This window comes from Entelurus aequoreus, linkage group LG03, assembly GCF_033978785.1.
Source record: "Entelurus aequoreus isolate RoL-2023_Sb linkage group LG03, RoL_Eaeq_v1.1, whole genome shotgun sequence".
In the NCBI taxonomy this organism is placed as follows: Eukaryota; Metazoa; Chordata; class Actinopteri; order Syngnathiformes; family Syngnathidae; genus Entelurus; species Entelurus aequoreus.
In genome coordinates, this window is record NC_084733.1 from 5660586 (window position 1) to 5687001 (window position 26416).

The 26416-nt window shown below is 39.4% G+C and overlaps 1 protein-coding gene across 2 annotated transcripts in view; it reads left to right on the forward strand.

The window, feature by feature from the left end:
• Positions 1-26416, forward strand: part of LOC133646032 (genetic suppressor element 1-like) — a 163207-nt gene that overhangs the window by 122867 nt on the left and 13924 nt on the right. For both annotated transcript variants that reach the window (XM_062040985.1, XM_062040986.1), the window contains 5 exons: positions 1465-1667; positions 12461-12636; positions 22278-22484; positions 22571-22726; positions 23152-23414. In XM_062040985.1, coding sequence (XP_061896969.1) covers positions 1465-1667; positions 12461-12636; positions 22278-22484; positions 22571-22726; positions 23152-23414 — 1005 coding nt within the window. The remainder of the gene's footprint in view (positions 1-1464; positions 1668-12460; positions 12637-22277; positions 22485-22570; positions 22727-23151; positions 23415-26416) is intronic.

Below are 26416 nucleotides of genomic sequence, written 5' to 3' on the forward strand. Positions count from 1 at the left end.
ATGGTACATATGGTGCATACGGTACATATGGTGCATACGGTACATATGGTGCATACGGTACATATGGTGCATACGGTACATATGGTGCATACGGTACATATGGTACATATGGTGCATACGGTACATATGGTACATATGGTGCACACGGTACATATGGTGCATACGGTACATATGGTGCATACGGTACATATGGTACATATGGTGCATACGGTACATATGGTGCACACGGTACATATGGTGCATACGGTACATATGGTACATATGGTGCATACGGTACATATGGTACATATGGTGCACACGGTACATATGGTGCACACGGTACATATGGTGCACACGGTACATATGGTGCACACGGTACATATGGTGCACACGGTACATATGGTGCACACGGTACATATGGTGCATACGGTACATATGGTGCATATGGTACATATGGTGCATATGGTACATATGGTGCACACGGTACATATGGTGCACACGGTACATATGGTGCATACGGTACATATGGTGCATATGGTACATATGGTGCATACGGTACATATGGTGCATACGGTACATATGGTGCATACGGTACATATGGTACATATGGTGCATACGGTACATATGGTACATATGGTGCACACGGTACATATGGTGCATACGGTACATATGGTGCATACGGTACATATGGTACATATGGTGCATACGGTACATATGGTGCACACGGTACATATGGTGCATACGGTACATATGGTACATATGGTGCATACGGTACATATGGTACATATGGTGCACACGGTACATATGGTGCACACGGTACATATGGTGCACACGGTACATATGGTGCACACGGTACATATGGTGCACACGGTACATATGGTGCACACGGTACATATGGTGCATACGGTACATATGGTGCATATGGTACATATGGTGCATATGGTACATATGGTGCATACGCTACATATGGTGCATGCATGTGTGTTGGATAGGAGCTGACCATCTCTCGCTCTCCCTCGCTCGCTCCTTCTCTTTCTCTTTTTCCATTCATCTGCTAATAATGAGAATCTAATTACAGCCAATTATAAAAAGCTCTCCTCTTCCGGCTCGGCGTAGTGGTCCTGCAGTCCTGCAGCCCTGCAGCCCTGCAACCCTGCAGCCTCTGGAGGATGTCCGCCATCGTGTGTGCTGGTTGCCAAACTCGCCTCTGCCTCATTATAGTCCTGCCTTTTGTGTGTGTGTGTGTGTGTGTGTGTGTGTGTGTGTGTGTGTGTGTGTGTGTGTGTGTGTGTGTGTGTGTGTGTGTGTGTGTGTGTGTGTGTGTGTGTGTGTGTGTGTGTGTGTGTGTGTGAGTGTGTGTGTGTGTGTGTGTGTGTCTCCTCTCTTCCATGACATTTCTTACTCCTCCATCAAAGTGATTCTCTTAAAGCTACGGCGCACATTTTGACTCCTGGGGTCACTCGCCGCTCTTTTCTACCCACTCAGGTTCCGCCCACAGCGGCGAGTCGTCGCCCGTCTCCTCGCCAGCCACCAGCCACAGCTCGCCGGTCACCACCCCTAAACGGGCGTCCCTGGGGCCCCTCCTAGCTCAGTCCAGGAGCCACCCTGCTGTACCCAGCGCCCCCCCCGTGGTCACCATTGCACCCACCAAGACCAGCAACGGCCTGTGGAGGGCAGACGGACGACTGGTAAGAAGAGCAAGACGCTTCTGTAGCGTTAGCCGCTAATTGTAGCGTTAGCCGCTAAATGTAGCGCTAGCCGCTAATTGAAGAATTAGCCACTAATTGTAGCGTTAGCCGCTAATTGTAGCGTCAGCTGCTAATTGTAGCGTTAGCCGCTAATTGTAGCGTTAACCGCTAATTGTAGCATTAGCCGCTAATTATAGCGTTAGCCACTAATTGTAGCGTTAGCCGCTAATTGTAGTGTTAGCCGCTAATTGTGGCGTTAGCCACTAATTGTAGCGTTAGCCGCTAATGGTTGCGTTAGCCGCTAATTGTAGCGTTAGCCGCTAATTGTAGCGTTAGCCGCTAATTGTAGCATTAGCCTCTAATTGTAGCATTAGCCGCTGATTGTAGCGTTAGGCACTAATTGTAGCGTTAGCCGCTAATTGTAGCGTTAGCCCCTAATTGTAGCATTAGCCGCTAATTGTAGCGTTAGCCATTAATTGTAGCGTTAGCCGCAAATGGTAGCGTTAGCCGCTAATTGTAGCATTAGTCGCTAATTGTAGCGTTAGCCCCTAATTGTAGCATTAGCCGCTAATTGTAGCGTTAGCCGTTAATTGTAGTGTTAGCCGTAAATGGTAGCGTTAGCCGCTAATTGTAGCGTGAGCCGCTAATTGTAGCGTTAGCCCCTAATGGTAGTGTTAGCCATAATTGTAGCGTTAGCCGCTAATTGTAGCGTTAGCCGCTAATTGTAGCATTAGCCGCTGAATAGAGGATCTTTGAATTGGTGATTTTGCAATGTTTCTTCAAAACAGCAGAGCGCTCTTGTCATATAGTGGATCTTTGACTAGTGTTTCTGCAGTAGGTCCTTTAAAATGGCAGTGCACTCCTGTTGAATAGAGGATCTTTGAATGGGTGTTTTCGCCATGTTTCTTAAAAAACAGCAGAGCGCTCTTGTCATATAGAGGATCTTTGACCAGGGTTGTGACCGCCGGCCTGTGGGACAGTTCTAGTGGAGTGACGAAGGACTAGAATACAATTGTTTAAGCTCCAGACCCAAAAAAAAAAGGGAACTTTCACCAGGATCTATGTTCCTGCTCTCGTTAGATGCAGCTGTTAAATTGCTTTAATTGGTGAGGTTTTATAGGGATTGGTGTGGTCTTCTGGAGTGTGTGCGTGTCCCACCCTCCTCCACCGGGCCCGGGGACATGAAGAGGGTCTGGTGGAGATGTTTACTGGCTGGATGTGAAGCGGGGCGAGGCCCACAGACAATACCGAGGACCCCCTCCTCTCCTCGGAAGCCACTTCCCCGCCTTTATACACCCTCTTTACAAAGACACTCTGTGGGGGGCGGGGGGGGGGGGGGGGGGGGGGGCTTCCATTCAGACCCTGCAGGGAATGAAAGAGGATGGAGGAGAGAAGTGATGGAGGGGAAGAAGAAAGGCCGAGAGAGATCATCTCAGATGGAAGATGACTTCTCTGATGATGACACACATGAAGTCCACATGGACTCTAGGAGCCTCGGTCCAGATCTGATACACCACCTTGGCCTTCATGGACACCATCTCAATGTCCAGGAGGTAGTGTTGTCCCCATAGCAATATTTTAGTAGTAGTATTGTCCCCATACCAATATTTTAGTAGTAGTGTTGTCCACATACCAATATTTTAGTAGTAGTGTTGTCCCCATACCAATATTTTAGTAGTAGTGTTGTCCCCATACCAATATTTTAGTAGTAGTGTTGTCCACATACCAATATTTTAGTAGTAGTGTTGTCCCCATACCAATATTTTAGTACTAGCGTTGTCCACATACCAATATTTTAGTACTAGTGTTGTCCACATACCAATATTTTAGTAGTAGTGTTGTCCACATACCAATATTTTAGTAGTAGTGTTGTCCCCATACCAATATTTTAGTAGTAGTGTTGTCCACATACCAATATTTTAGTAGTAGTGTTGTCCCCATAGCAATATTTTAGTAGTAGTGTTGTCCCCATACCAATATTTTAGTAGTAGTGTTGTCCACATACCAATATTTTAGTAGTAGTGTTGTCCACATACCAATATTTTAGTAGTAGTGTTGTCCCCATACCAATATTTTAGTAGTAGTGTTGTCCCCATACCAATATTTTAGTAGTAGTGTTGTCCACATACCAATATTTTAGTAGTAGTGTTGTCCCCATAGCAATATTTTAGTAGTAGTATTGTCCCCATACCAATATTTTAGTAGTAGTGTTGTCCCCATACCAATATTTTAGTAGTAGTGTTGTCCCCATACCAATATTTTAGTAGCAGTGTTGTCCCCATACCAATATTTTAGTAGTAGTGTTGTCCCCATACCAATATTTTAGTAGTAGTGTTGTCCCCATACCAATATTTTAGTAGTAGTGTTGTCCACATACCAATATTTTAGTAGTAGTGTTGTCCCCATACCAATATTTTAGTAGTAGTGTTGTCCCCATACCAATATTTTAGTACTAGCGTTGTCCACATACCAATATTTTAGTACTAGTGTTGTCCACATACCAATATTTTAGTAGTAGTGTTGTCCACATACCAATATTTTAGTAGTAGTGTTGTCCCCATACCAATATTTTAGTACTAGTGTTGTCCACATACCAATATTTTAGTACTAGTGTTGTCCACATACCACTATTTTAGTAGTAGTGTTGCCCCCATACCAATATTTTAGTAGTAGTGTTGTCCACATACCAATATTTTAGTAGTAGTGTTGTCCCCATACCAATATTTTAGTAGTAGTGTTGCCCCCATACCAATATTTTAGTAGTAGTGTTGTCCCCATAGCAATATTTTAGTAGTAGTGTTGTCCCCATAGCAATATTTTAGTAGTAGTGTTGTCCCCATACCAATATTTTAGTAGTAGTGTTGTCCCCATAGCAATATTTTAGTATTAGTGTTGTCCCCATAGCAATATTTTAGTAGTAGTGTTGTCCCCATAGCAATATTTTAGTAGTAGTGTTGTCCCCATACCAATATTTTAGTAGTAGTGTTGTCCCCATAGCAATATTTTAGTAGTAGTGTTGTCCCCATACCAATATTTTAGTAGTAGTGTTGTCCCCATACCAATATTTTAGTAGTAGTGTTGCCCCCATACCAATATTTTAGTAGTAGTGTTGTCCACATACCCATATTTTAGTAGTAGTGTTGTCCCAATACCAATATTTTAGTAGTAGTGTTGTCCCCATACCGATATTTTAGTACTAGTGTTGTCCACATACCAATATTTTAGTACTAGTGTTGTCCACATACCAATATTTTAGTAGTAGTGTTGTCCACATACCAATATTTTAGTAGTAGTGTTGTCCCCATACCAATATTTTAGTACTAGTGTTGTCCACATACCAATATTTTAGTACTAGTGTTGTCCCCATACCAATATTTTAGTAGTAGTGTTGTCCCCATACCAATATTTTAGTAGTAGTGTTGTCCCCATACCAATATTTTAGTAGTAGTGTTGTCCACATACCAATATTTTAGTAGTAGTGTTGTCCACATACCAATATTTTAGTAGTAGTGTTGTCCCCATACCAATATTTTAGTACTAGTGTTGTCCACATACCAATATTTTAGTAGTAGTGTTGTCCACATACCAATATTTTAGTAGTAGTGTTGTCCCCATACCAATATTTTAGTACTAGTGTTGTCCACATACCAATATTTTAGTACTAGTGTTGTCCCCATACCAATATTTTAGTAGTAGTGTTGTCCCCATACCAATATTTTAGTAGTAGTGTTGTCCCCATACCAATATTTTAGTAGTAGTGTTGTCCACATACCAATATTTTAGTAGTAGTGTTGTCCACATACCAATATTTTAGTAGTAGTGTTGTCCCCATACCAATATTTTAGTACTAGTGTTGTCCACATACCAATATTTTAGTAGTAGTGTTGTCCACATACCAATATTTTAGTAGTAGTGTTGTCCCCATACCAATATTTTAGTACTAGTGTTGTCCACATACCAATATTTTAGTACTAGTGTTGTCCCCATACCAATATTTTAGTAGTAGTGTTGTCCCCATACCAATATTTTAGTAGTAGTGTTGTCCCCATACCAATATTTTAGAAGTAATGTTGTCCACATTCCAATATTTTAGTAGTAGGGTTGTCCACATACCAATATTTTAGTAGTAGTGTTGTCCACATACCAATATTTTAGAAGTAGTGTTGTCCACATTCCAATATTTTAGTAGTAGGGTTGTCCACATACCAATATTTTAGTAGTAGTGTTGTCCACATACCAATATTTTCGTTGTAGTGTTGTCCCCATACCAATATTTTAGTAGTAGTGTTGTCCCCATACCAATATTTTAGTAGTACTGTTGTACCCATACCAATATTTTAGTAGTACTGTTGTTCCCATACCAATATTTTAGTAGTGGTGTTGTCCCCATAACAATATTTTAGTAGTAGTGTTGTCCCCATACCAATATTTTAGTTGTAGTGTTGTCCACATACCAATATTTTAGTAGTAGTGTTGTCCACATACCAATATTTTAGTAGTAGTGTTGCCCCCATACCAATATTTTAGTAGTAGTGTTGTCTCCATACCAATATTTTAGTAGTAGTGTTGCCCCCATACCAATATTTTAGTAGTAGTGTTGTCCCCATACCAATATTTTAGTAGTAGTGTTGTCTCATACCAATATTTTAGTAGTAGTGTTGTCCCCATACCAATATTTTAGTAGTAGTGTTGCCCCCATACCAATATTTTAGTTGTAGTGTTGTCCACATACCAATATTTTAGTAGTAGTGTTGTCCACATACCAATATTTTAGTAGTAGTGTTGCCCCCATACCAATATTTTAGTAGTAGTGTTGTCTCCATACCAATATTTTAGTAGTAGTGTTGCCCCCATACCAATATTTTAGTAGTAGTGTTGTCCCCATACCAATATTTTAGTAGTAGTGTTGTCTCATACCAATATTTTAGTAGTAGTGTTGTCCCCATACCAATATTTTAGTAGTAGTGTTGTCCACATACCAATATTTTAGTAGTAGTGTTGTCCCCATACCAATATTTTAGTACTAGTGTTGTCCACATACCAATATTTTAGTACTAGTGTTGTCCCCATACCAATATTTTAGTAGTAGTGTTGTCCCCATACCAATATTTTAGTAGTAGTGTTGTCCCCATACCAATATTTTAGTAGTAGTGTTGTCCACATACCAATATTTTAGAAGTAGTGTTGTCCACATTCCAATATTTTAGTAGTAGGGTTGTCCACATACCAATATTTTAGTAGTAGTGTTGTCCACATACCAATATTTTAGAAGTAGTGTTGTCCACATTCCAATATTTTAGTAGTAGGGTTGTCCACATACCAATATTTTAGTAGTAGTGTTGTCCACATACCAATATTTTCGTTGTAGTGTTGTCCCCATACCAATATTTTAGTAGTAGTGTTGTCCCCATACCAATATTTTAGTAGTACTGTTGTACCCATACCAATATTTTAGTAGTACTGTTGTTCCCATACCAATATTTTAGTAGTGGTGTTGTCCCCATAACAATATTTTAGTAGTAGTGTTGTCCCCATACCAATATTTTAGTTGTAGTGTTGTCCACATACCAATATTTTAGTAGTAGTGTTGCCCCCATACCAATATTTTAGTAGTAGTGTTGTCCCCATACCAATATTTTAGTAGTAGTGTTGTCCCCATACCAATATTTTAGTAGTAGTGTTGCCCCCATACCAATATTTTAGTAGTAGTGTTGTCCCAATATCAATATTTTAGTAGTAGTGTTGTCCCCATACCAATATTTTAGTAGTAGTGTTGTCCCAATACCAATATTTTAGTAGTAGTGTTGTCCCCATACCAATATTTTAGTAGTAGTGTTGTCCACATACCAATATTTTAGTACTAGTGTTGTCCACATACCAATATTTTAGTAGTAGTGTTGTCCACATACCAATATTTTAGTAGTAGTGTTGTCCCAATATCAATATTTTAGTAGTAGTGTTGTCCACATACCAATATTTTAGTAGTAGTGTTGTCCCAATATCAATATTTTAGTAGTAGTGTTGTCCCCATACCAATATTTTAGTAGTAGTGTTGTCCCAATACCAATATTTTAGTAGTAGTGTTGTCCCCATACCAATATTTTAGTAGTAGTGTTGTCCACATACCAATATTTTAGTAGTAGTGTTGTCCCAATACCAATATTTTAGTACTAGTGTTGTCCACATACCAATATTTTAGTAGTAGTGTTGTCCCAATACCAATATTTTAGTAGTAGTGTTGTCCCAATATCAATATTTTAGTAGTAGTGTTGTCCCAATACCAATATTTTAGTAGTAGTGTTGTCCCAATATCAATATTTTAGTAGTAGTGTTGAGTGTTGTCCCCATACCAATATTTTAGTAGTAGTGTTGTCCACATACCAATATTTTAGTAGTAGTTTTGTCCCCATACCAATATTTTAGTAGTAGTAATCATAGTAGTATGGACTAGATACACTCCTGTACTTGGTATCATTACAGTGGATGTCATGTGTAGATCCACCCATGGCATTTGTTTACATTGTGACGCCGCTGAGCTATTGTATCCTCCGACGGTGTGTCGTGAAGCATGTTTAGCTATTCCTCGTCCTCCAGTGATAATAATACTTGTAAGAAACTTACTTTATTTGTCGCCAAGGAGGCCAGGATTAGTGATTTAGAAGTAGCTAAAACACTGCGGAAGGATGTCATGACGTGACGACGACAAGGGGGTTGTGGACCGGTACTTTTTTAGAGGCGGTATAGTACCGAATATGATTCATCAGTATCGCGGTACTATTCTAGTACTAGACAACCCTACCAGGAGCCAGGTCCGACTTCACACATTTAACTCGTGTCTTACTGTATATGTCTGGGCTTTGTTTGCCTGTTGCCATAGCAACGAGGCTTGAGACAATAGTGGGCCTCGCACTGAAAACATGAAAGGATTTTACATTTTTCAAACAGGCTCTTGGTTTGTGTTACAAACGTGTGAACGAACGCACGCCACGAAACGGAATAGGGGGAGGATTCAGCTCTGCTTCTTCCTGCTCCTTTTCCAACATGTGACCAGAAACGGGAAGTATGTGACGTACCATGTTGTTAATGTATGCAGGTTTGAAATGAACTAGCCTATTTTACGGACTATAGAGCACAATCAATGATTAATAAATAATTGATTATAGAAGAAAAAAATATTTTTCCATATATTAAGCCGCAGACACTGTAGATACATTATGAAATTACATATTTACTCAGAATGATTTTGTAAATGTTTAATAATAATAATTGTATTTGTAAAAAGCACTTTACATTGAGTAAACAACCTCAAAGTGCCACAGTGTATTAAAAAAAATAAAATGATGATAAAAAAATTAATAAAAATAAAAACTAGAACAACCAAATAGCTAGAACTAGTATGCATACATCTAAAAATTAAAAATAATATTTTTTTTAAAAAAAGAAGGGTTTTTAATTTTTTTTTTAAAAGCATTTACAGTCTGTGGGGCCCTCAGGTGGTCAGGGAGAGCGTTCCACAGACTGCGAGCGGCGGAGCGGAAAGCCCGGTCTCCCATTGTTCGGGCGCTCTTGTCATATAGTGGATCTTTGATCAGGGTTTCTGCAGTGGGTCCTTAAAAATGGCAGCTCACTCTGGTCGAATAGAGGATCTTTGAATTGGTGTTTTCGCAATGTTTCTTAAAAACAGCAGAGCGCTCTTGTCATATAGTGGATCTTTGACTAGCGTGTCTGCAGTGGGTCCTTAAAAATGGCAGCACACTCTTGTCGAATAGAGGATCTTTGAATTTCTGTTTTCGCAATGTTTCTTAAAAACAGCAGCGCGCTCTTGTCATATAGTGGATCTTTAATCGGGGTTTCTGCAGTGGCTCCTTAAAAATGGCAGCGCATACTTGTCGAATAGAGGATCTTTGAATTGGTGTTTTCGCAATGTTTCTTAAAAACAGCAGCGCGCTCTTGTCATATAGTGGATCTTTGACTAGCGTGTCTGCAGTGGGTCCTTAAAAATGGCAGCACACTCTTGTCGAATAGAGGATCTTTGAATTTCTGTTTTCGCAATGTTTCTTAAAAACAGCAGCGTGCTCTTGTCGTATAGTGGATCTTTAATCTGGGTTTCTGCAGTGGCTCCTTAATAATGGCTGCACACTGTTGTCGAATAGAGGATCTTTGCATGGGTGTTTTTATGTTTCTTAAAAACAGCAGAGCGCTCTTCCCATATAGTGGATGTTTGATCAGGGTTTCTGCAGTGGCTCCTTAAAAATGGCAGCACACTACTGTCAAATTGAGCATCTTTGAATTGGTGTTTTCGCAATGTTTCTTAAAAACAGCAGAGCACTCTTGTCATGTGGTGGATCTTTGATCAGGGTTTCTGCAGTGGCTCCTTAAAAATAGTAGCACACTCTTGTCAAATAGAGGATCTTTGAATTGGTGTTTTTGCAATGTTTCTTAAAAACAGCAGAGCTCTTGTCATATAGAGGATCTTTGACTAGCGTGTCTGCAGTGGCTCCTTAAAAATGGCAGCACACTGTTGTCGAATAGAGGATCTTTGAATGGGTGTTTTTATAATGTTTCTTAAAAACAGCAGAGCGCTCTTGTCATATAGTGGATCTTTGATCAGTGTTTCTGCAGTGGGTCCTTAAAAATGGCAGCACATTCTTGTCGAATAGAGGATCTTTGAATTGGTGTTTTCGCAATGTTTCTTAAAAACAGCAGAGCGCTCTTGTCATATAGTGGATCTTTGACTAGCGTGTCTGCAGTGGCTCCTTAAAAATGGCAGCACACTCTTGTCGAATAGAGGATCTTTGAATTTCTGTTTTCGCAATGTTTCTTAAAAACAGCAGCGCGCTCTTGTCGTATAGTGGATCTTTAATCGGGGTTTCTGCAGTGGCTCCTTAATAATGGCAGCACACTCTTGTCGAATAGAGGATCTTTGCATGGGTGTTTTTATAATGTTTCTTAAAAACAGCAGAGCGCTCTTCCCATATAGTGGATCTTTGATCAGGGTTTCTGCAGTGGCTCCTTAAAAATGGCAGCACACTACTGTCAAATTGAGCATCTTTGAATTGGTGTTTTCGCAATGTTTCTTAAAAACAGAAGAGCACTCTTGTCATGTGGTGGATCTTTGATCAGGGTTTCTGCAGTGGGTCCTTAAAAATAGAAGCACACTCTTGTCAAACAGAGGATCTTTGAATTGGTGTTTTTGCAATGTTTCCTAAAAACAGCAGAGTGCTCTTGATATACAGTGGATCTTTGATCAGTGTTTCTGCAGTAAGTCCTTAAAAATAGCAGCGCATTCTTGTTGAATAGAGGATCTTTGAATTGGTGTTTTTGCAATGTGTCCTAAAAACAGCAGAGTGCTCTTGATATACAGTGGATCTTTGATCAGTGTTTCTGCAGTAAGTCCTTAAAAATAGCAGCGCATTATTGTTGAATAGAGGATCTTTGAATTGGTGTTTTCGCAATGTTTCTTAAAAACAGCAGAGCGCTCTTGTCATATAGTGAATCTTTGATCAGGGTTTCTGCAGTGGCTTCTTAAAAATGGCAGCACACTGTTGTCGAATAAAGGATCTTTGAATGGGTGTTCTTATACTGTTTCTTAAAAACAGCAGAGCGCTCTTCTAGTAGCACACTCTTGTCAAATAGAGGATCTTTGAATTGGTGTTTTTGCAATGTTTCTTAAAAACAGCAGAGTGCTCTTGATATATAGTGGATCTTTGATCAGGGTTTCTGCAGTGGCTCCTTAAAAATGGCAGCGCATTCTTGTTGAATAGAGGATCTTTGAATTGGTGTTTTCGCAATGTTTCTTAAAAACAGCAGAGCGCTCTTGTCGTATAGTGGATCTTTGATCAGGGTTTCTGCAGTGGGTCCTTAAAAATGGCAGCACACTCCTGTCAAATTGAGGATCTTTTAATTGGTGTTTTCGCAATGTTTCTTAAAAACAGCAGAGCGCTCTTGTCGTATAGTGGATCTTTGATCAGGGTTTCTGCAGTGGGTCCTTAAAAATGGCAGCACACTCCTGTCAAATTGAGGATCTTTTAATTGGTGTTTTCGCAATGTTTCTTAAAAACAGCAGAGCGCTCTTGTCATATAGTGAATCTTTGATCAGGGTTTCTGCAGTGACTCCTTAAAAATGGCAGCACACTGTTGTCGAATAAAGGATCTTTGAATGGGTGTTCTTATACTGTTTCTTAAAAACAGCAGAGCGCTCTTCTAGTAGCACACTCTTGTCAGATAGAGGATCTTTGAATTGGTGTTTTTGCAATGTTTCTTAAAAACAGCAGAGTGCTCTTGATATATAGTGGATCTTTGACTAGCATATCTAGAGTGGGTCCCTTGAAAATGGTAGTGCAGTCCTGTCGAATAGAGGATCTTTGAATTGGGGTTTTCATATTGTTTCTTTAAAAAAAAGCAGAGCACTCTTGTCATATAGTGGATCTTTGATCAGGGTTTCTGCAGTGGCTCCTTAATAATGGCAGCACACTGTTGTCGAATAGAGGATCTTTGAATTGGTGTTTTCGCAATGTTTCTTAAGAACAGCAGAGCGCTCTTGTCATTATTGTCAATATGCGGCGGCCTCCCAATCCAAGATGAAATGGAGCAATGAGAGAGAGGATGTGTTGGATGAAGACTCAGATATTAGGATCAGTTCCCCACTTTGATCCTGACCCACACTGACATGTCACACCCATCTTTACGCTCCCCTGAGCTTGGGGGGAGCGGCGCCCGTCTTTAAGACCGCTTTTTTTCCCCTCAACTTTCCTCTCAGCTAACTCTCTCCTCTCGCCTCGTCCTTCTCCCAGGCCGAGCCCAGCGTCCACAGGCCGGGCAGGGCGGAGCGAGCGGTCACCTCCGCCGAGACCGCCCATCCCCAGCAGGACAGGGGGACCCCGCCCGTCGCCCCGCTTCACCCGCTGGCGCACCCCTTTGGCCTCACCCCCAGCTCCGTCATGCAAGACCCGCGCATGCAGAGCCTCAGGCAAGCACGCTCTGCCACGCATGACCTTGTATGGACAACAACAATCTCACTAAGTCATCCCAGTCACGTGACACCCATCCAAATACTTCAAAACTTATTTACACGTCATTATAAATACACATTATTAGTATTATTATATACGATAAGAACACTACGATGTGTCGTTGACAATGCAATCTTTACATTTTTCCAAAAGGCTCATTACAGATAAAGCTCTTGTTGGACTGTGCTAGTGGCTCTAAAGCAGGGGTGTCAAACCCAAGGCCCGGGGGCCGGATAAGGCCCACCACGTCACTTAATGAGGCCCGCGAGCGCCTGGAAATACCATGCGTCAATAAAGTACTTGTTTTGTTTTTTAATTTTTTTTTTTTTATTATTTTTTTTTTTTTTAATTTTTTATTTTTTATTTTATTTATTTATTTTTTTAAATTTATTTATTTATTTTTTATTTTTTTAATGAATTTATTAATCAATCCAACAAAACAATACACAACAATACCATAATAATGCAATCCAATTCCAAAACCAAACCCGACCCAGCAGGCCGTATAGGCAAATGCTAAGGGCGCCGTCCATCAGGGGGCACCACGCCAGTGCCACAAATGTTGGAGATAAAAAAAAAAAAGTTGGTACTATTATTTCTGAATACAAAAAATAATAATCCCACGTTAATTAAAATGCAAAGTAAAGCCTATTTAATTGAAATATTATTTGTTACAACATTACGCCCCCCCCCCCCCCCCTCCCCCCGCATGGTGTTCCCCCTCCCTTCCCGTATCATGACTCTTTTTGGACGTCACCACATCAAAAAATCAACACAAGATGTCAAAACGGCCAAAACTGTCAGGTGTCTAGGGAAGAAAAAAGAGAAAAGAAGAGGAGAAACGAGAAAAAGACAGAGGTAGCAGGTAGGTAACGTTAGCCTACATGAAATTATTTGTCTGTTACAGAATGTGATAGTAACCTGGCTTTTTAGCATTAAGCTAATGTTACATGATTCGGCAATTGCTAATCAATAAATAGCTAGTTCCGTTTTAACGTTGTGTTAATATTGTGGAGGGGGCTAAATTGTTATGGAAAATAATAATGTAACGTTAGGTAATTACAGTACTCCCACCTTACATTCCTCAGGGACATTTGTATTAGATCTTTTAAGCAGCTGTTTTTTGTTGACATTGTTATTGCCTTCTGGTTAGCTAATGTTTGCCCTGCAGGTAATAGTCACTTTTCCACCCCTTTATATATTAGGTATAGTTGTAAGCCTAGTTGTTAAAGTGCACATCATTAATGTTAATTAAGCAATATCATATGAGAGGGAATGCTGTTTTTTAATTTGAGCACTGCTGTGATTCGGTTAAAGATAATCATAACATAACATTCTCATATAATATGTTAATTTGCTTTCTTTAAGTAAAACAAAAGGTCAAAGACAAAGCTATTCGGTTTCTTGTGAGTATATACACTTCACTGCCGATGTGGGGGGGGGTGCCCCCTAAAATCTTGCCTAGGGCGCCAGATTGGTTAGGGCCAGGCCTGCAACCCAGCAACATTCAGAATAGCAATAAACAGAGCAATTGAGGACACACAAACATGACACGGAACAATCCAAAAGTAGTGAAACAAAAATGAATATTATCAACAACAGTATCAATATTAGTAACAATTTCAACATAGCAGTGATTAAAAATCCCTCATTGATATTATCATTATTATTATTATTATTATTATAAAGTACTTTGAAATATATAAATATACATACTGCGTGAAATTGCATATAGTTTAAACTTTATTTTCTCCAATATTGCAACAAATATTGAATGATCTTACTTCCCAAATATTTTTTGGTCAAAATAAATGTAAAGACATGAATATCTTTTAAGTTTTCCATCCAACTTAAATCTGTAAAAACAGATTTTACCGTAAAATTTACTGTGTTTTTTTTAAATTTTTTCCACCCGTTGCGTCGACCAGCTCTTTCTCCCAGGGAATCTAAGTTACTGGTCAATCCCAAGTTCTTTCGATGACATATATGCTGAGTAAGAAGGACCATCAAGACAGAATTGGAATATTTTCAAGTTCTACTAAAGCTTTAGGAGGTCAACTTAACCAATACATTCATATCGGCTACTCTAGTTGATCTGGCATTCCAACGGAAAAGCCGAATCCTTTTCACACAAAGAAAACCCCCGTCTCCCCCTCGCAACACTGATAAGGAACCAGTGGGGGAGGTATTCACATTCCAAGTTCAAGACACAAAACAGACCTCTGAACACAACAGAAACTAGTAGAATATACAAAGGAAAAGTACTAGATACTCTAAACATGGCTATGTAAAAAGAAATAACTCTTAAACATATAGGCATCCTCAATACACCATATTACTGTAAATTGGGAAAGAAAAAAAAAAATTTTTCATGGAGAAGTTTTGTCGACTGAGCTACAAGGTTTTTTTTACTGTAAGACCTACGTTTTTTACGGCGTATAACTGTAAATTTCTCGGTAAAAAAAAACTGGCTGCCACAACTAAAAAAAAGTGTGACTGTTCTTGCATTTACAGTAAAATGTAGAATTTTTTTTTTACATTTTTACAGTAAAATTTTTGCCACCAAGCTGCCATTTTTTTTAAAACAGTGGTACCTTTTTATGTTTAAATTTTTTTATTTATAAATATGTATTTCACAGAAAATTCCGATTAATTCCGTTGCCAGTTTTTTTTACTGTAAAATGTTTTTATAGTGTAACTAAAAATATATATATATAAAAATTCAATTACAGGCAAATTCATATACAAGTTTTATTTTACTGTAAGACCTATGTTTTTTACGGTGTATAACTGTAAATTTCACGGTAAAAAAAAATTGCTGCCACAACTAAAAAAAAGTGTGACAGTTCTTCCATTTACAGTAATATGTAGATATTTTTTTTTACATTTTTACAGTAAAATTTTTGCCACCAAGCTGCCATTTATTTTTTATTTTTTTAAACAGTGGTACCTTTTTATGTTACAAAATGTTATTTATAAATATGTATTTCACAGAAAATTCCGATTAATTCCGTTGCCAGTTTTTTTTACTGTAAAATGTTTTTATAGTGTAACTAAAAATATATATATATAAAAATCAAATTACAGGCAAATTCATATACAAGTTTTATTTTACTGTAAGACCTATGTTTTTTACGGTGTATAACTGTAAATTTCACGGTAAAAAAAAAACTTGCTGCCACAACTAAAAAAGTGTGACAGTTCTTCCATATACAGTAAAATGTAGAATTTTTTAAACATTTTTACAGTAAAATTTTTGCCACCACGCTGCCATTTTTTAAATTTTTTTTTAAACAGTGGTACCTTTTTATATTAAAATGTTTTTATTTATGAATATGTATTTCACAGAAAAATTCCGATTAATTCCGTTGCCAGTTTTTTTTTTTTACTGTAAAATGTTTTTATAGTGTAACTAAAAATATATATATATAAAAATCAAATTACAGGCAAATTCATATACAAGTTTTTTTTACTGTAAGACCTATGTTTTTTACAGTGTATAACTGTAAATTTCACGGTAAAAAAAAAACTTGCTGCCACAACTAAAAAAGTGTGACTGTTCTTCCATTTACAGTAAAATGTAGAATTTTTTTTACATTTTTACAGTAACATTTTTGCCACCAAGCTGCCATTTATTTTTTATTTTTTTAAACAGTGGTACCTTTTTATGTTAAAATGTTTTTATTTATAAATATGTATTCCACAGAAAATTCCGATAATTCCGTTGCCAGTTTTTTTTTTTTACTGTAAAAGGTTTTTATAGTGTAACTAAAAATATATATATATATAAAAATCAAATTACAGGCAAATTCATATACAAGTTTTTTTTTACTGTAAGACCTATGTTTTTTACGGTGTATAACTGTAAATTTCACGGTAAAAAAAACTGGCTGCCACAACTAAAAAAGTGTGACAGTTCTTCCATTTACAGTAAAATGTAGAATTTTTTTTTACATTTTTACAGTAAAATTTTTGCCACCAAGCTGCCATTTTTTTTTTTTTTTTAAACAGTGGTACCTTTTTATATTAAAATATTTTTATTTATAAATATGTATTTCACAGAAAATTCAGATGAATTCCTTTGCCAGTTTTTTTTTCTGTAAGACCTATGTTTTTTACGGCGTATAACTGTAAATTTCTCGGTTAAAAAAAACTGGCTGCCTCAACTAAAAAAAAGTGTGACTGTTCTTACATTTACAGTAAAATGTAGAATTTTTTTTTACATTTTTACAGTAAAATTTTGGCCACCAAGCTGCCATTTTTTTTAAACAGTGGTACCTTTTTATGTTTAAAAAATTGTATTTATAAATATGTAATTCACAGAAAATTCTGATTAATTCCGTTGCCAGTTTTTTTTTACTGTAAAATGTTTTTATAGTGTAACTAAAAATATCAATCAATCAATGTTTATTTATATAGCCCTAAATCACAAGTGTCTATATATATAAAAATCAAATTACAGGCAAATTCATATACAAGTTTTATTTTACTGTAAGACCTATGTTTTTTACGGCGTATAACTGTAAATTTCTCGGTTAAAAAAAACTGGCTGCCTCAACTAAAAAAAAGTGTGACTGTTCTTACATTTACAGTAAAATGTAGAATTTTTTTTTACATTTTTACAGTAAAATTTTGGCCACCAAGCTGCCATTTTTTTTAAACAGTGGTACCTTTTTATGTTTAAAAAATTGTATTTATAAATATGTAATTCACAGAAAATTCTGATTAATTCCGTTGCCAGTTTTTTTTTACTGTAAAATGTTTTTATAGTGTAACTAAAAATATCAATCAATCAATGTTTATTTATATAGCCCTAAATCACAAGTGTCTATATATATAAAAATCAAATTACAGGCAAATTCATATACAAGTTTTATTTTACTGTAAGACCTATGTTTTTTACGGTGTATAACTGTAAATTTCACTGTAAAAAAAAACTTGCTGCCACAACTAAAAAAGTGTGACAGTTCTTCCATTTACAGTAAAATGTAGAATTTTTTTTTTTTACATTTTTTCAGTAAAATTTTTGCCACCAAGCTGCCATTTATTTTGTATTTTTTTAAACAGTGGTACCTTTTTATGTTAAAATTTTGTATTTATAAATATGTATTTCACAGAAAATTCCGATTAATTCCGTTGCCAGTTTTTTTTTACTGTAAAATGTTTTTATAGTGTAACTAAAAAAATATATATATAAAAATCAAATTACAGGCAAATTCATATACAAGTTTTATTTTACTGTAAGACCTATGTTTTTTACGGTGTATAACTGTAAATTTCACGGTAAAAAAAACTTGCTGCCACAACTAAAAAAGTGTGACTGTTCTTCCATTTACAGTAAAATGTAGATTATTTTTTTTTACATTTTTACAGTAAAATTTTTGCCACCAAGCTGTCATTATTTTTTATTTTTTTAAACAGTGGTACCTTTTTATGTTAAAATGTTTGTATTTATAAATATGTATTTCACAGAAAATTCAGATGAATTCCTTTGCCAGTTTTTTTTTCTTTAAAATGTAGCTAAAAATATATATATAAAAATCAAATTCAAGGCAATTCTTATACACATTTTTTTTTACTGTAAGACTTATGTTTTTTACAGTGTATAACTGTAAATTTCACAGTAAAAAAAAACTGGCTGCCACAACTAAAAAAAAGTGTGACTGTTCTTCCATTTACAGGAAAATGTTGAATTTTTTTTATTTTTTATTTTTACAGTAACATTTTTGCCACCAAGCTGCCATTTATTTTTTTATTTTTTTAACAGTGGTACCTTTTTATGTTAAAATGTCTTTATTTATAAATATGTATTCCACAGAAAATTCCGATTAATTCCGTTGCCAGTTTTTTTTACTGTAAAATGTTTTTATAGTGTTACTAAAAAATATATATATATAAAAATCAAATTACAGGCAAATTCATATACAAGTTTTATTTTACTGTAAGACCTATGTTTTTTACGGTGTATAACTGTAAATTTCACGGTAAAAAAAAACTTGCTGCCACAACTAAAAAAGTGTGACAGTTCTTCCATTTACAGTAAAATGTAGACTTTTTTTTTTTTACATTTTTACAGTAAAATTTTTGCCACCAAGCTGCCATTTATTTTTTATTTTTTTAAACAGTGGTACCTTTTTATGTTAAAAAAAATTTTTTTATTTATAAATATGTATTTCACAGAAAAGTCAGATTTCTTCCGTTGCCAGTTTTTTTTTTTACTGTGAAATGTTTTTATAGTGTAACTAAAAATGTATATATAAAAATCAAATTACGTATACAAGTTTTTTTTTACTGTAAGACCTATGTTTTTTACGGTGTATAACTGTAAATTTCACAGTAAAAAAAATTGGCTGCCACAACTAAAAAAGTGTGACTGTTCTTCCATTTACAGTAAAATGTCAAATTGTTTTTTTTTTACCAAGCTGCCATTTAAAAAAAAAAATTTTCAAACAGTGGTACCTTTTTATGTTTAAAAAAATGTATTTATAAATATGTATTTCACAGAAAATTCCGATGACTGAGTTGCTAGGTTTTTTTTACTGTAAATGACATGACAGACCACAATAAATGATGTGAAGGACCAAAATAAATGATGTGGCGGGCCACCTTAAATGACGTGGCGAACCATGGTAAATAACATGACAGACCACAATAAATGATGTAGTGGACCACTTTAAAAAAATGTGACTGACCACATTAAATAATGTGACGGGCCATGTAAAATGAGGTGGCGGGCCACTTTAAATAATGTGATGGTCCAAATGAAATGAGGTGGCGGACCACATTAAATGACATGTTGGACCACATCAAATAAAGTGACGGGCCTTGATGTGGCGGACTACTTTGAAAAATGTGACGGCCCATATTAAATGATACAACAGACCACTTTAAATGACATGACAGACCACCACATTAATGATGTGAAGGACCAAAATAAATGATGTGGCGGGCCACCTTAAATGATGTGGCGAACCATGGTAAATAACATGACAGACCACAATAAATGATGTAGTGGACCACTTTTAAAAAATGTGACTGACCACATTAAATAATGTGACGGGCCATGTAAAATGAGGTGGCGGGCCACTTTAAATAATGTGATGTTCCAAATTAAATGATACAACAGACAACTTTAAATGACATGACAGACCACGTTAAATGATGTGAAGGACCAAAATAAATGATGTGGCGGGCCACTTTAAATGACAAGGTGGGCCACCTTAAATGATGTGGCGAACCATGGTAAATAACATGACAGACCACAATAAATGATGTGGTGGACCACTTTAAAATAAATGTGACTGACCACATTAAATAATGTGACGGGCCATGTAAAATGAGGTGGCGGGCCACTTTAAATAATGTGATGGTCCAAATTAAATGAGGTGGCGGACCACAATAAATGACATGTCGGACCACGTCAAATAAAGTGACGGGCCTTGATGTGGCGGACTACTTGGAAAAAGGTGACGGCCCATATTAAATGATACAACAGACCACTTTAAATGACATGACAGACCACCACATTAATAATGTGAAGGACCAAAATAAATGATGTGGCGGGCCACCTTAAATGATGTGGCGAACCATGGTAAATAACATGACAGACCACGTTAAATAATATGGTGGACCACTTTAAAAAAAAAGTGACTGACCACATTAAATAATGTGACGGGCCATGTAAAATGAGGTGGCGGGCCACTTTAAATAATGTGATGGTCCAAATTAAATGAGGTGGCGGATCACAATAAATGATATGGCGGACCACTTTAAATAATGTGACGGGCCTTGATGTGGCGGACTATTTGGAAAAATGTGACGGCCCATATTAAATGATACAACAGACCACTTTAAATGACATGACAGACCACCACATTAAATGATATGAAGGACCAAAATAAATGATGTGGCGGGCCACCTTAAATGATGTGGCGAACCATGGTAAATAACATGACAGACCACAATAAATGATGTAGTGGACCACTTTTAAAAAATGTGACTGACCACATTAAATAATGTGACGGGCCATGTAAAATGAGGTGGCGGGCCACTTTAAATAATGTGATGGCCCAAATTAAATGATACAACAGACAACTTTAAATGACATGACAGACCACGTTAAATGATGTGAAGGACCAAAATAAATGATGTGGCGGGCCTCTTTAAATGACAAGGTGGGCCACCTTAAATGATGTGGCGAACCATGGTAAATAACATGACAGACCACAATAAATGATGTGGTGGACCACTTTAAAATAAATGTGACTGACCACATTAAATAATGTGACGGGCCATGTAAAATGAGGTGGCGGGCCACTTTAAATAATGTGATGGTCCAAATTAAATGAGGTGGCGGACCACAATAAATGACATGGCGAACCACATTAAATAAAGTGACGGGCCTTGATGTGGCGGACTACTTGGAAAAATGTGACGGCCCATATTAAATGATACAACAGACCACTTTAAATGACATGACAGACCACCACATTAAATGATGTGAAGGACCAAAATAAATGATGTGGCGGACCACCTTAAATGACGTGGCGAACCATGGTAAATAACATGACAGACCACAATAAATGATGTAGTGGACCACTTTAAAAAAATGTGACTGACCACATTAAATAATGTGACGGGCCATGTAAAATGAGGTGGCGGGCCACTTTAAATAATGTGATGGTCCAAATGAAATGAGGTGGCGGACCACATTAAATGACATGTTGGACCACATCAAATAAAGTGACGGGCCTTGATGTGGCGGACTACTTTGAAAAATGTGACGGCCCATATTAAATGATACAACAGACCACTTTAAATGACATGACAGACCACCACATTAATGATGTGAAGGACCAAAATAAATGATGTGGCGGGCCACCTTAAATGATGTGGCGAACCATGGTAAATAACATGACAGACCACAATAAATTATGTAGTGGACCACTTTAAAAAAATGTGACTGACCACATTAAATAATGTGACGGGCCATGTAAAATGAGGTGACGGGCCACTTTAAATAATGTGATGTTCCAAATTAAATGATACAACAGACAACTTTAAATGACATGACAGACCACATTAAATGATGTGAAGGACCAAAATAAATGATGTGGCGGGCCACTTTAAATGACAAGGTGGGCCACCTTAAATGATGTGGCGAACCATGGTAAATAACATGACAGACCACATTAAATGATGTGGTGGACCACTTTAAAAAAAAATGTGACTGACCACATTAAATAATGTGACGGGCCATGTAAAATGAGGTGGCGGGCCACTTTAAATAATGTGATGGTCCAAATTAAATGACATGTCGGACCACATCAAATGATGTGGCGGGCCACATAAAATAAAGTGGCGGGCCAGATCTGGCCCCAAGGCTCTTGAGTTTCACACACGTGTTATAATCTATTCATTATTTATTTAACATTACATCTCATTCATTCCTGTGTGTGTGTGTGTGTGTGTGTGTGTGTGTGTGTGTGTGTGTGTGTGTGTGTGTGTGTGTGTGTGTGTGTGTGTGTGTGTGTGTGTGTGTGTGTGTGTGTGTGTGTGTGTGTGTGTGTGTGTGTGTGTGTGTGTGTGTGTGGTACAGTCTACCTGGGCAGATGCACCCTGCCGTCCCCTCGGGCGCCGTCCCCGAGGAGTACCTGAGAGCGCTGCGGCCCTTCGCCACACCAGACGACCTCCGGCTGACGTCCGTGCCGCTGAATCTGGACCCTGGCCTCGCCGCTCATGCCGCCGCCGCCGCCGCCTTCTACCACCACCCGGCCTTCATGCACCACCGCCTGTCCCTGCCCAGGTGAGCAGGCGGGAGCGGAACGGCCCGCCGCGTTCACGACGTTCCGACAAAGTGGGGACTCATTTTTCGCCTCTCTTCCGCCGCAGGATGGAGGAGTCCTTGTGCATGTCGGCGTTGCGCTCGCAGTTTTACTCCGTGCCTGCGGGGGGAGCCTTCCCTTCCCTCCACCCCTCTGGCCTGCACCTACACCTGCCTGGAGGTCGCTACCCTGGAGAGATGAACCACAGTGTGCTGGTGGAGAGGTACTTTACCAGCGTCCTCGCTGTCTAATGAGTCTGCGGCTATATTTAGCACACACACACACACACACACACACACACACACACACACACACACACACACACACACACACACACACGCACACACACACACGCACACACACGCTGCCCTTCGCACAAAGGAGAAGAAGAAGCTCACTGCTCTCTGGGGAGATGTTGCAAGTCCCTATATTGTCTGAATGGCATATTCGTGTGTGCTCTCCCATGTGGTTCCCTTGAATTCTTCATCTCCACCGGTGCTGCGTGTGGATTATTTCCCCCTCACGCTAAATGGAGTGCCGCGTCTTTATTTGTGTGAGCTTCACCGGTGTGTGCCTCACGCTGGGTGTTGCATCTCTCGCCTCCCCCCTCCCCTCCCCTCATACTTGTCTCTCCCCGCCCCCCCACAGGCTGCAGATGGAGAACGAGCTCCGCCAGCGCGAGAGGGAGCACGAGCGCGAGCGGGAGAAGGAGAGGGAGCGCGAGGAGAAGGAGAGGGAGGAGGAGCGGGAGAGAGAGCTGCTGGACAGACAGAAGGAGAGGCAGAGGGAGAGGCAGCAGCACATGGTCCGGGCGGCCGAGAGCCACGCCTACCTGGCCGAGGCGGCGCCTCGCAGGGCACCGCCGGAGGACAGGGCCCGGCCGGGCGGGAGGCTGACCCCCAACAGACACGGTACCCGCCCAAGCATCCCTCCGATATAAAGCTGTGGAGGCATACTTGCCAACCCTCCCGATTTTTCCGGGAGACTCACGAATTTCAGTGCCCCTCCCGAAAATCTCCCGGGGCAACCATTCTCCCGAATTTCTCCCGATTTTCAACAATATTAAGGGTGTGCCGTGATGGCACTGCCTTTAGCGTCCTCTACAACCTGTCATCGCGTCGGCTTTTCCACCATACAAATAGCGTGCCGGCCCAGTCACGTGTTGTATGCGGCTTCAGCAGACACACGTGAGTGACTGCAAGTCATACTCGGTCAACAGCCATACAAGTCACACTGAGGGTGGCGTATAAACAACTTGAAATTTTCTTATTTAAACGGGGATAGCAGATCCATTCTATGTGTCGTACTTGATCATTTCGCGATATTGCCATATTTTTGCTGAAAGGATTTAGTAGAGAACATCGACGATAAAGTTTTGGTCGCTGATTAAAAAAAAAGCCTTGCCTGTACCGGAAGTAGCGTGACGTCGCAGGTTGAAAGGCTCCTCACATTTCCCCATCGTTTACACCAGCAGCGAGAGAGATTCGAACCAAGAAAGCGACGATTACCCCATTAATTTGAGCCAGGATGAAAGATTCGTGGATGAGGAACGTGAGAGTGAAGGATTAGAGTGCAGTGCAGGACGTATCTTTTTTCGCTCTGACCGTAACTTAGGTACAAGCTGGCTCTTTGGATTCCACACTCTCTCCTTTTTCTATTGTGGATCACAGATTTGTATTTGAAACCACCTGGGATACTATATCCTCTGGAAAATGAGAGTCGAGAACGCGAAATGGACATTCACAGTGACTTTTATCTCCACGACAATACATCGGCGAAGCACTTTAGCTACGGGGCTAACGTGATAGCATCGTGCTTAACTGCATATAGAAACAGACAAAATAAGCCCCTGACTGGAAGGATAGACAGCAGATCAACAATACTACCAAACCCTGGACCTGTAACCACACGGTTAATGCTGTACCGCCTGGCGAAGCCTAGCAATGCTGTTGCTAACTTGAAGCAAACTTAGCTACGGGACCTCGACAGAGCTATGCTGAAAACATTAGCTCTCCACCTACGCCAGCCAGCTCTCATCTGCTCATCACCACCCGTGCTCACCTGCGTTCCAGCGATCGACGGCGCGACGAAGGACTTCACCACGATGATCGGTGCGGTCGGCGGCCCGGAGACGGAGGAAGTCAAGGTGAGGACAGCGTCTGCTATCCAAGTCAAAGTCCTCCTGGTTGTGTTGCTGCAGCCAGCCGCTAATACACCGCTTCCCACCTACAACTTTCTTCTTTGCAGTCTCCATTGTTCATTAAACAAATTGCAAAAGATTCACCAACACAGATGTCCAGAATACTGTGGAATTTTGCGATGAAAACAGATCTGTTTGTATTGGGATACAATGGTGTGCCAATACTTCCGCTTCAACCATTGACGTCACGCGCATACGTCATCATACATAGACGTTTTCAGCCGGAAGTTTCCCGGGAAATTTAAAATTGCACTTTATAAGTTAAAGGCCTACTGAAAGCCACTACTAGCGACCACACAGTCTGATAGTTTATAGATCAATGATGAAATCTTAACATTGCAACACATGCCAATACGGCCGGGTTAACTTATAAAGTGACATTTTAAATTTCCCGGGAAACTTCCGGCTGAAAACGTCTATGTATGATGACGTTTGCGCGTGACGTCACTGGTTGAAGCGGACATTTTGGAATAGCACGGTAGCCGGCTTAAGTCGTCTGTTTTCGTCGCAAAATTCCACAGTATTCTGGACATCTGTGTTGGTGAATCTTTTACAATTTGTTCAATTAACAATGGAGACTGCAAAGAAGAAAGCTGTAGGTGGGAAGCGGTGTATTAGCGGCTGGCTGCAGCAACACAACCTGGAGGACTTTGACTTGGATAGCAGACGCGCTACCGTGAGTACAGCTTCGGCTTCCAAACATTTGATCGCTTGCCCGTACGTGCGTGGCGCTATGTGCATGTCACGTACGTAACTTTGGGGAAATATATGTTTCTTGCCGACTCTGCTGGCGGCCGGGGTGTCGTCGAAAGCTACAACGCCCGCCGCCGCGCCGCTGTCCTCACCTTGACTTCCTCCGTCTCCGGGCCGCCGACCGCACCGATCATCGTGGTGAAGTCCTTCGTCGCGCCGTCGATCGCTGGAACGCAGGTGAGCACGGGTGGTGATGAGCAGATGAGAGCTGGCTGGCGTAGGTGGATAGCTAATGTTCTTAGCATAGCTCTGTCGAGGTCCCGTAGCTAAGTTAGCTTCAATGGCGTTGTTAGCAACAGCATTGCTAGGCTTCGCCAGGCGGTACAGCATTAACCGTGTGGTTACAGGTCCAGAGTTTGGTAGTATTGTTGATCTGCTGTCTATCCTTCCAGTCAGGGGCTTATTTCGTCTGTTTCTATATGCAGTTAAGCACGATGCTATCACGTTAGCCCCGTAGCTAAAGTGCTTCGCCGATGTATTGTCGTGGAGATAAAAGTCACTGTGAATGTCCATTTCGCGTTCTCGACTCTCATTTTCAAGAGGATATAGTATCCAAGGTGGTTTAAAATACAAATCCGTGATCCACAATAGAAAAAGGAGAGAGTGTGGAATCCAAAGAGCCAGCTTGTACCTAAGTTACGGTCAGAGTGAAAAAATATGCGTCCTGCACTGCACTCTAGTCCTTCACTCTCACGTTCCTCATCCACGAATCTGTCACCCTGGCTCAAATTAATGGGGTAATCGTCGCTTTCTCGCTCAGAATCGCTCTCGCTGCTGGTGTAAACAATGTGCAAATGTGAGGAGCCTTTCAACCTGCGACGTCACGCTACTTCCGGTACAGGCAAGGCTTTTTTTTTATCAGCGACCAAAAGTTGCGAACTTTATCGTCGATGTTCTCTACTAAATCCTTTCGGCAAAAATATGACAATATCGCGAAATGATGAAGTATGACAAATAAAA